The sequence below is a fragment of the Dromiciops gliroides genome, chromosome 1 (genome assembly GCF_019393635.1).
Source record: "Dromiciops gliroides isolate mDroGli1 chromosome 1, mDroGli1.pri, whole genome shotgun sequence".
Lineage (NCBI taxonomy): Eukaryota > Metazoa > Chordata > Mammalia > Microbiotheria > Microbiotheriidae > Dromiciops > Dromiciops gliroides.
The window spans coordinates 734633757-734645231 of NC_057861.1; the positions used below are offsets into that span (position 1 = coordinate 734633757).

General features: G+C 43.7%; 1 protein-coding gene across 3 annotated transcripts in view; it reads left to right on the forward strand.

Annotated features, from left to right (window-relative positions):
- Positions 1 to 11475, forward strand: part of ADAMTS9 (ADAM metallopeptidase with thrombospondin type 1 motif 9) — a 195145-nt gene that overhangs the window by 12834 nt on the left and 170836 nt on the right. Inside the window, exon 2 of one of the 3 annotated variants that reach the window (XM_043979760.1) lies at positions 229 to 362. The exons of the other annotated variants lie outside the window; for them this stretch is intronic. Coding sequence (XP_043835695.1) covers positions 290 to 362 — 73 coding nt within the window. The 5' untranslated portion in view covers positions 229 to 289. The remainder of the gene's footprint in view (positions 1 to 228; positions 363 to 11475) is intronic. 3 annotated transcript variants of the gene reach the window in all.

Below are 11475 nucleotides of genomic sequence, written 5' to 3' on the forward strand. Positions count from 1 at the left end.
GACAAACTCCTTTGATTCTTCAATGCCACTTTCCCAACCAGAGAAGCCACCCTTGGGTTCTCTTTGGAAGTTGGTCTTTGGAAGAGCCCTGAGGCAGCCCTGACCTTTCCTGGCTTGGGAAAGGGATCAGGAGCCCAGGCGAGTTTGGTCCCCCCCCTCCCCAGGCAGTCTGAATGGTTCTTCCAAAGGTTGCTGCTGGACTATGCCACTCTGGTTTCTCTCTTCCAGCTGCTTCTGCTCCCCTTCTTTGAATTCAGATGCAGGAGGCTCAGAACAGTTGGAAAGAACCATGGAATATGGTACAATCCATCAGCAGCCGTCGAAGGGACGGACGAGCAGGTCATGGAAACCACTGAAACAAGGTAGCCATCACCCACAGAGCAAAAGTAGTAGGGGGCGGGAAGGTTCCCAGGGAGACTTGTCAGGGATGAAACGTGTTGAGTTTTTCTGGCAACCTGTTAAGCTTTGGGGATTCGCCCTTGGCACTTAGTCTAGCACTCCTTGTTTCTTCTGTGTTCGTTTTGTTTTCAATTCTTTGTGTCTTTCTCCTTTCCATGAAATTGTAGAGTATTAGAAGGGATGATAGGGAGAGTTGAGTTCAACCCTGTCATGTTGCAAAGGAGGAAACTGAGGCCGAGAGAGAGAAAGTGATTGGCCTTAAGGTCCCATAGCCAACAAGTGGCAGAGCCAGAAAAGGACCAGCATTCTCTTTTTCCAAGATTCCCTCCACCAGACCATGCAGCCTAATTTTGTTCCTCCTATCCCCTAGCTCCCTTTACATGACATAGTGTGTGTTTCTCCACAGCTGTAGCCACTTATGTATCTGACTTTACACCCATTGGTCCTTTGCGTTCATGTGTATTTATTAGTCTTTGTCCTCTGCCTTTGATTAGAAGTTCCTCAAGGGCAGGGAGTGTCTTCTTCCCTCTTCTTGCTCCTCAGACTATGGGGCATCTATTGGAGTGGCTGGCTAAATACCACACCCAGCAGGAAAGCCAAATGGTTCACTGAGATGAGCCATTTGGAAGACTTTGCTGTTGTTTTGTCAGTTGCCTCCTGCTAACCACAGGAATTGATCAAGTCTGTTACTTTTCCAGATGGCACTGCGGTCACAAACAACCAATAGAATGTAAGGGCTCTGTGCATTGTTTTTTCTTAAGCTTTGATGAAGTGCCGGTCACTAAATACAAAGAATGAAACAATCCCATCTTTCAAGATAGTTCCAATCTTTCAGCATCTTGGAGCAAGATACTCTACTTAATCCTCAGTTTGGGGCAATGGGAGGATTGGGGTCTTTTTGTTGTTGGTGGTGGTGGTTTTCGTTTTGTTTTGTGTTTTTTTTACTGGGCAATGAGGGTTAAGTGACTTGCCCCGGGTCACATAGCTAGTAAGTGTCAAGTGTCTGAGGTCAAATTTGAACTCAGGTCCTCCTGAAACCAGGACAGGTGCTTTATCCACTGTGCCACCTAGCTCCTCCCAGATTGGGGTTTTTTAAATCAGTGAGAAAAACATATAGCCTGGTCACAAGAATTCCTACTGGGAGCTTGGAAAAGAGGGAAGATTTACAGTCAAAAGTCATGGGTTCAAATCCCAGCTCTGCTTCCCTGAATGCCCTTGGGCAAGTCACCTTCCTGCTTTGGACTTTCTTTTCCTTGGCTATGTAATAAGGAGGGTGGAAAACATAAATTCTAAGGTCTTTTCCCATTCTAAATCTTCAATCCTATGAAATCCAAAATTAATATCAATTTATGGGGGCTAAATATGCTTTTAAATTTATGGATTTTTCTTGCTATCCTTTATTCCTACTTTACCTTCATTTCCAAATATATATTCCTCCAAAAAGAGTTATCCCTTGTAACAAAAACAAAAAAGAGAGATTTTTTTAAAGCCATTCCATTTTTTAAAAAACTAAATTATCAATCAAACCCAATGCTTTATTTAATATTCCAAACCCATAGTCCTTCACCTCTACAAAGAAAGTAAGGAGGTACTTTTATCTTTGTTAGGACCATTTAGGACCAAGTGTTTATTACATAGGTACTACATATGCTAGGTCTTCAGGATATAAAGGCAAAAATAAAATAAGTCTCCCCTCAGGGAGCTTACATTTTCCCTTTTTTTCTTCTCATGGCATGAAGAGTTGAAGGAAAATCAATAAAAGGCCTGCATATTTCATTGTTATTCTTACTTTTTGAGTCAATTAGTATTTATTAAGCACTTGCTCATTATATGCCAGGCTAGAAGAAAAATCCCCACAAAAACCCTTCCCTCTCCCTCCCCACCTCTAGCATGTTGGGTGGACCAGATTTCCTGTTGTTTCATCAAGGAAACACCTTATCACACTGTGTTGATGTTAGGATCAGAGGATCACAGACTTCAAGCTGGAAAGGACCTCAGAGGTCATATAGTCCAGCACTCATCTTACAGATGAGGGAACTGAGGCTCAGAGAGATTAAATTACTCAAGGTCATAGAGATATTATGCATCAGAAATTTGAACATGGATCCTTTTGCTGGAGAGCCACTGAGTGCTCTTCTTATCATACCACATAGCCTCCTCTAAATGGGAGGACATGGTGAAGAGGTGCAAGGCATGGATGTATTGTAGTCTGACTCACTGAAGCAAATGCCCACCTTGGTGACATCACAGATTCATTGGAATATTCAAGAGAAGGCTTTGGAGATATTCCTTCCCTGTTTTCTTCTGTGCTGGTCAAGAAAAACAAAAATCTTATTAAGAAAGTCGGTCAGTTCCACACACCATTTTTTTTTTCAGTTGGACTTACAAGCTTCACTTCCTCCAAATGTAAGCTTCTTGAGGGCCGGGGCTGGTTTTGCTTATACTTTTTATCCTCAGTACATGACAGTGTAGCCAGCACATAGTATGGGATTAACGAATGTTGATGGATGAACGGAAGGTCAGATGGAGGGTTGGGACCTGACACAAGGAGCAGTAAGATGGCACAGTGAATCAAGCATTGGACTTGGAATCAGGAAGACTCATCTTTCTGAGTTCAAATCTGACCTCAGACACTTGCTGACTGTGTGACACTGGGAAAGTTATTTAACCCTTTTCACCTCAGTTTCCTCATCTGGCAAATGAGCTAGAGAAGGAAATGTTGAACCACTCCAGTATCTTTGCCAAGAAAACCCCAAATGGAGTCACAAAGAGCTGGGTATGATTGAAATGACTAAATGACAATAACATGGAAGAAGGAAGAGGGTATCTACCCAAGCTTGATTTTAGAGGAAATGCTTATTATTTAATAGGGTTTGATTTCTAAGGTAGGGGAAGGGGAATAGTGACCCCAGCAGCTCGGATATCTCCAACCTCTTGCAATAGAAACTATCCCCCAAAGGAATAGTTTGTCATTTGGAGAACTCATTTTGGGGAAATCCTTGGGGGAAGGGTGAAATTGTGGCTCAAGGATTCCTCCCAGACCAGCTAAGTGGTCATTTCCCTCACTGAAACAAACAAATATTTAAGGATCAGTCAGTCCTCTTCCAGGGCAGGGAGCCCAACTCTTTTTTGGAGGGTGGGGTGGGGAAAGTGAGCATTGAGCCCCTAATCTTCTGTCCTACAGATAGTGCCCCCAGCCTGCAAAGTTCTTGCAGGCTTGGGGAACCTGCCTGGCTATGGCTCATCTCCCTGCATAGTCAGGCCCATGACCTCAGGGTGAACATCCTAAGGCTAGACTGATTGGAACAGATCTGAGAGGTCTGGGTACAAAAGGAAACATTGATGAGAAATCCTAGGAGGAAACTGAGTTCCAGAAAATTACTTGAAATGACTTGCACATGAAGAAAGAAAAGGAATACACATTTATAGATAGCCTACTGTGTGCCAGACGCCATGACACTACCTACTATGGGCCAGGCATTGTGGTGAGTGCTTTTAAAAAATATACAGAATAGGTGGCAGAGCTGGGATTTTAACCCAGGGCCTCTGACTCAAAATCCAGGCCTCTTCCCAACTCCTCCTGATCCCCTATTTATCTTTCTGAGAGATGGTTCTTTTTCATCTTTCTTTTTACTTCTCCCGACTTTGCCCTCTGTATGCCTCTGCTCACAGACAACCATGCTTTATAACAAAGAATTTAAAAGAATGATCAGTATGTTGGGAAAACCTGGCATTATATGCAATGTATAAGTGATATAGTTGTAGATCAGCCCTTCCCCACTCCCCCACCCCCACACACACCTCTGTAAAGGAGTGGGGCCAGATAGCTTTCTGACAAACCCTTCTAATATCTATGTATATTCTCATTTCTTTTTGCGGGGCAATGAAGGTTAAGTGACTTGCCATGGGTCACACAGCTAGTGTCCAGTGTCTGAGGCTGGATTTGAACTCAGGTCCTCCTGAATCCAGGGCAGGTGCTTTATCTACTGCACCACCTAGCTGCTCCCTATTCTCATTTCTAATATTTAATTGATAACTGCTATTTATAGAGCACTTCACAGTTTGCAAAAGTACTTTCTACACAATGGCTCACTTAAGTGGCCAAACAACCACTGGGTGTGGCAGGTGCTATACGTTTTGATATCCCTGTTTTACAGGTAAGGAAACTGAGGCTCAGAAGGGTTGGAGGCAGAGAAAGTTTCATTTTTGGGTCTGCATCCCGAGCACACACAGGACATCATCATGCAATACAATTATTACATGCATGTTGATTGACTAATTAAATGACCTACCCATTGCTGCTCAATCAGATAATTATGAGAGGTGGGATTAGAACCCAGATGTTCCCGAATCCCAAGTCTAACATACTGTCCACCTTACTGTACAGTCTCTAGTAGAGATTCATTTGCCCCAGAGATATTTATTAAGAGTCTACAAAGTGCAAGGCACTGTGGGACATGAAATTGTTGGGGAGACCAAAAATGGATAAGTAGACTTCCCTTGTCCTCAGGAAGCTTACAATTCAATAGCTATATGCAGTTGAGGAATGATTATGTTGAGATATAGAACCAAAGGATCCTAGATCTCCAGCAGGAAGGGACCTCAGGGACCATTTAGTCCAACGTCATTTTACAGATGAGGAAACTGAGGTTCAGGGAGGGGAAATGATTTGCCCAGAGTCAAATAGGTTGTAATCATCAGAGCCAGGATTTGAACTCAGGTCGCCTGACCCCATGTTGCTTTTCTACTCTTCCTCACTTCCTTGGTTTATCTTGTAAGAGTCATGTCTGACTCTTTGTGATCCCATTTGGAGTTTTCTTGGCAAAGATGCTAGAGTGGCTTGTCATTTCCTTCTCCGGCTTATTTGACAGATGAGGAAACTGAGAAAAATAGGGTGAAGTGACTTGCCCAGGGTCACACAGCTAGTAGATGTCTGATGCAGGATTTGAACTCATGAAAATGAGTCTTTCCTGACTCCAGGTCTGGCGCTCCAGCTGCCCACCTCTAAGGAACTAAATGTCTCTGAATGTCAGTTTCTTTATCAATAAAATCAGTGGGTTGGTTGTCAACAAGGGGACTTGAACATCCCTTCCAACCCTAAAGCTATGATGGTATGATTTCAGGGGTGGTATAGCTAAGTGCATGAAAGTCTCACTATTCATCAGTCAATCAACAAGCATTTACTGAGGGCCTCCTATTTGCCAATGCTGGGCAAGGTCTTGGGTTACAAATACAAAAAAAAAAAAGAAGAAGAAGAAAAAGAAAAACCCTTTCTCCTTTAGATTTTGTCAGTGTATCTCCAGAAGGCAGCTTCCTCCTATTAAACAGAGTGGCAATGACTTGAATTTATGTAGCACTTTTAAAATATTCAGTGACATACAATGCTCATTTGAGCTTTATGGTCATTTCTTTGAGGAAAATTGGTGCGACCATTTTACAGAGCAGGAAGCTGAGACTTAATGAAGGTAAGAGGCTTTACAAAGGTCACACTGCTAAAATAAACGAGTCTGAGAGAAGTAAGATTTCCAAACCCACACTCTCTCTCCAATTCACTGGGATACTGTGCTAATCCCATGGCAGTGTTTATTGTCTTTGTACACGAGGCAGTATGACAGAGTAGAAAACCAGTCTTCTCTTAGTTTATTACAGGAGGCTTTTGGACAGAGCTGGGTCCAAAGGGACTGAGTGCCAAGGCAGGTATGTTTTGAGGGAAAGTGATCTGGTGGGGCTAGGGAGGACAGGATAGCTAGGAGTTGGCATGAGGATGCTAGCCAAGGGCACCGGGTTTGAACTACTTTATAATTTTTGCCTCGGTCTGAATTTAAAAAGTCATTATTTCCTAATTCTTGACTAATGGATTCCCAATTTTCTGAACCTTGGAGTTATATGACCTGAGTTAAAATCCTAACTCTGCTACCTATGAGTCTTACTGTGGTCAAATTTAATCTCTCTGAGACTCAGTTTCCTCATAAGGAAAATTAGAGTTTTGGTGAATTAGTCTCTAGAATGTTTTTCCAACTCTAAATCTGTGATCATACACTATGGATAAAGATTAAAGAAACATTTCTTAGCTGCAAGACACTGTGTCCAACACCAGGTATGCAAAGATGTCAAGGAATCAATCCCTGCCCTCAATGAGCTTATATTCTACTTTGCACTGATTTTGTATGGGTGGCATAATTTTTTTTGTAGTGAGATATTTTTCTTTTTCCTTCAATCTATTTTCTTAAATCATATTTCCCTTTTCATTCCTTATATTTTAATCTTCCTTTTGACCACTTTCCAATTGGATCTTTAGTTAATCATTTATTCTCTCCTTTCTATAGGGCAATTGTTTGCATTCTAGTTTCAGCCTTGGTAAGCAGGTGAACCCTCCCCTTCCTCTTCTTCAGTCAAATGGCTGTTCTAATGGCCAAGTAGTTAATTCAGATAACTTTTGAAACAGAACCTTCCCCAATACACACACCTGCCCCCAAAGCCAGGCCAGATCTCCATGAACAGAACTGATGGAGAAATGGAAGCCAGAACCAGGGTAATTCCAATGAAGACAAATGGGGCCTTATTGTGGTTGTTTTCCCCCTTTGTTAATTAACTTGATGCTGGCTCCATTTCTCTCTTTTGTGAACAGTGGGGAAAACCCACCTCTCCCTGGGATTTCTCCAATTCTCTTCCAAAGAATTAAAACAAAACAAAACAAACTCCACCAGAATTTGTCCAAAGCCATATTCTGAGGCGTAGAAGAGTTAGCTTCTAATTAGAAATGGAAATGAAAGAGAACCCTTAGTTTCTAAGACCAGGTCCTTTTTAGCAATGTCCCCTCCCCCCATTTTCCCTCCTCTCCAGCCAGTTTAGCAGCTCCCCCACCCTGAGGTGGGCAGTCAGTTCCTTCTTCTGCTTGCCTTCTGATTTCTAACTGACCCAGCTGCTTTATCCCATGAACCCAAGGTTTAGTGCCTTTGCTCCTTCTCCTGTGAACCCCTACCTGTCTGCTGTCCTAGCTCCAACCATTCTTTGCCCTCTGCCAAAGATGAAGGGATAAGTAAGATAAGAGATCCCTGCTAATCCTGTCCTTCTCTGGTAGATAACCACCCTATCAGCTCAGTAATCCTACTTTAAAATATATGTTTTACCTTAATCAGGTCCCTATGGAGTGGGAACAACATCTGGCCTGATAATGGAAGAGATATTTGAGGTGAAGTGGTTGGGTAGTGGGGCCCACCCAGGCCCTCTCCGAAAATTCCCCAGTAGGCTGTTTCTTGAAGAGGGATAGTGTCTTAAGTGAGAAATCGTGGTAAATACCTTTTAGTTAGTGAGGAGGAATAACCACAATGATTTCTGAATTCAGGTTCTTTCATTGTATAGGAGGCATTGAACCTTTGAAACCCTGTTTCCGACAGAGTGCTCTGCAGCTCTGAAGGACCCTTTGAAAGAGTTGCAAAGCATTTGGGGGAATGCGCCATAAGGAAAAGAGCCTGGCACTGAGTTCTTTTTGCCCTCTGACCCAGGCTTTTGGATAGGCAGGCTATAAAACCAAAACCATCATATTCAGAATTCAGTTTAAAGTATTTATTAAGTGCCTATTATTTACCAGGTGAGTTAACAAGCATTTATTAAGCACTTCCTGTGTTCTAGGTATTGTGCTAAGTAAACACTGAAGATACCAAGAAAAGCATAAATATACCCCCTGGTCTCAATGCATATTCACGATAATGGTGGAGGCCACATGCAGATAACCAGTTACATGAGACATACAGAATACATGGAAGGCAGTCTGGTGTGAGGGGAAGGCATTGGCTTCTAGGGGGGGACTAGGAAAGACCTCTTGTTGAAGATGGGACTTGAGTTGAGTCTAGAAGGAAGTTAGGGATTCTACAAAGCAGAAGCAAGCAGGGAGAACATTGTAAGGAATAGGCAGCAAGGGCTGGAGATGGAGTGTTCTGCTCTAGGAACTGCAGGGAGTCCAGTGAAGCTGGGTCCTAGAGTCTGGTGAAGGGTCTAGGTTTTAAAGAGCCTTAAATACCAAGCAGAAGAGTCTTCAGTGATACTGAAGGCAATAGAGAGACATGGGAGATGATTGAGGAGGGGTGTGACCTGGTCAGACCAATGCTTTTAAATAAATCGGCTTGGCAGATGAGTGGAAGATGGATGGAGTGGGAAGACCCTCAACACAGGGACAAAGTTAGAATGCTGTTACAGTGAGAGGCAGTGATAGTGTGAGTAAAGAGAAGAGGAATTAGGAGAGAAATGACAAGGCTTGACAATACATTGAATTGGTGGGGTGAGGGAGAGTGAGGAGTGGAGCTTGGTACCAAAATTGTGAGCTTGGATGATGGTGGTACCCTCCTCAGGAATAGGGAAGCTCAGAAGAAGGTGGAAAGTAAGCTAATTTCAGAATCAGAAAGTCCCGGGTTCAAATACCCACCAAGATCATAGACTACCAAGTGTCTGATTCTAAGTAAGTCGCTTAAACTCTCTCTATCCCCAATGCAACTCTCTAAAGACTATTGCTCACCTGCATGGGTGTAAGGAGCTCCCAGTCCCATGATAGCCCAAGTCTGGTCTTGTGTACAGGTAAACAGGCCAGTCACTGGGAGTGGGGGGAGAACAAAACCCCGAACATTCTTCAACTTCCAAGAGCATACATTCTTTATTTTTATTCTTAGGCAATTGGGGTTAAGTGACTTGCCCAGGGTCACACAGCTAGTAAGTGTCAAGTGGCTGAGGCTGGATTTGAACTCAGGTCCTCCTGCATCCAAGTCTGGTGCTTTATCCACTGCACCACCTAGCTGCCCCCAAACATACATTTTATTGATGGAGATACATGAACACAGATAAGTAATACAGAGTGTTTGAGAAAAGATGTAAAAGGACTTCATTAAAAAAAAAAGAAACTCATTAAATCCAAGGAATTCTTTTTCATATTCAATTTATTTCAAGACAGAGTAAATCAAAGGCAAATGAATGGTGTGATCGCTGAGTCGGAATCTTTTAAGGGGAAGAAATAGATGCTAAAGGTTTCTGGGCTCATTATCACCCACATCACACCCGACTTCATATTTGTTGTTAAGTCCAATTCGAGATGCTGTGGTAGAAAGAAATGGAAAGTCTGGGCCTCCAAGTGTGGAAAAAAAAATCAATCTGCTCGGACTGACCCCCGATATTTGGCTTCTGAGGCCAGAGTCTTAAAGGCTTGACCTTATTCCAGGAATGTGGCTTTTACGTTTTCCAGGGAGCAAGTCACCCTCCCCTGAAATCAATGTTTGGGTGAAAGGGGGTGATGGTAGCATAGCCTGACAGGTAGAGGAGTGGGAGAAGGAAGGAGTAGGACCTTAAGGGAACGTTAGGTGGGCAGCATGCAATTACAGTTTCGACTGCCCAAGCCCCAGTCGCAGAATACTTATTTGTTACTTTTTATTCTGCACAGGTCAGCCAGTGGCTTTCTGAATTATAAAATGAAAACTTAAAGAAAAATGGATCTGGGAATAATGGCCACAGACATGTTCATTCCTGGATCACGGTGGTCATGTGACTTGGGACATTGGCTTTCTGTATTAATTGGTGTGAAAAGTGAGGCTGGACTTTTTGGTACAGGGGAAATGAAGGTTCAATTGGATGGTTTGAAAGAGCTTGGACAGGGGCAGCTAGGTGGCACAGTGGATAGAGCACCAGCCCTGGAGTCAGGAGTACCTGAGTTCAAATCCGGCCTCAGACACTTAACACTTACTAGCTGTGTGACCCTGGGCAAGTTACTTAACCCCAATTCCGTCACTAAAAAAAAAGAAAAAAAAACAACGAAAGAGCTTGGACAGGTTTGGGGCCTGATGTTCTTGGGAGACAGATGGAAGAGATGTGCTCCCAGCCCCTAAATGTGTTGAACCTAAGTTGCCTTTTCCTAAGCCCACGTGTTTTAAGGATAGAAATTGGCCTGTGGCTCAGAATAATGATAGCTGATGTAGGCTTAGAGCTGGAAAGGACCTTAGAGGTCATTAAGCCCAGACTTCTCAATTTACAGTTGAGGAAACTGAGGCCCACCATTTGAACCTAGGTCTTTCCAGCTTTTCCCAAGCACCTTCATCAGCAGTGGACCACCAACAGAGATCAGCATCCTTGGCATCCCCAACAAAACCGGGGATGCTGGAACAAGCAGAATTTTCACTTGTATGGTTGTGTGTGTGTGTGTGTGTGTGTGTGTGTGTGTGTGTGTGTACCAGTCCTCAGCCTATCGATTAGGGAGATTGTTTGTAAGGGATTCTCCCTTTGTGTGATAGGTGAGTTCATTCTTGAAAAGCAATAAGCGCTGCTTTCAACTCCAGAACAAATTGCAGGTCTCTAACGCCAGAACGTTTTAAAATTTCTTACATGGGAACACAGCCAGGAGGAGACATTCTTTCTCCTTAGGCAAGAAGAAGTTTTTTTGGGAAGCAGGAAGGGAGGTAACGTGAAAACAATAAGCCAATCATAGCTTCCAAGAGAGGGGCGGGCTGTTCCCCTGAGAGTTGAGCATTCAGGCCCAGGGCAAAAGGGCTCCCTGGATGCCCACTTCCCAAGACAGCGCCCTGGGCCAAAGCCTTGTTCATTTGGGCTTACTGAAACCTTGGACATATTCTAGGCATCACATTTCAACTATTTCAGCTTCTTCAGAGGTTCACCAAGGTCATACATAAGACTCTCCAAGTGCCAGCCGACAGGGTGAGGTCAGTGAAAGGGAGAGGCTGGAATGTGTCCAGGATACCAGTACGGAATTAGAACTAGGGCCACCACACCTCCGCTGGGTCCAGTGTAAGCATAGACAGCCACAGGATTCCCGAGCAGCTGTTAGCTTGGTGGGGTCAGTGAAAGCAGAGGACAGAGGGGCTTTAGGGCAAGGAAGGGAGGGGAGTTCCCCGTAGAAGCCTGGAATCATGGTATAGAGTTTGTGGGCAGCTGGGAATCCCGGTGGCAAGTGGACTAACCTTGGTCAGCATGAGGTAACTGATGGAGTTACTTGAGAGAAGGTTTCAGGCTAGTCTGGAAGGACTAACATACTCAGAGCCTCAATGAACCATGGGGACTAAAGCTGACTAGGAAACAATAAGC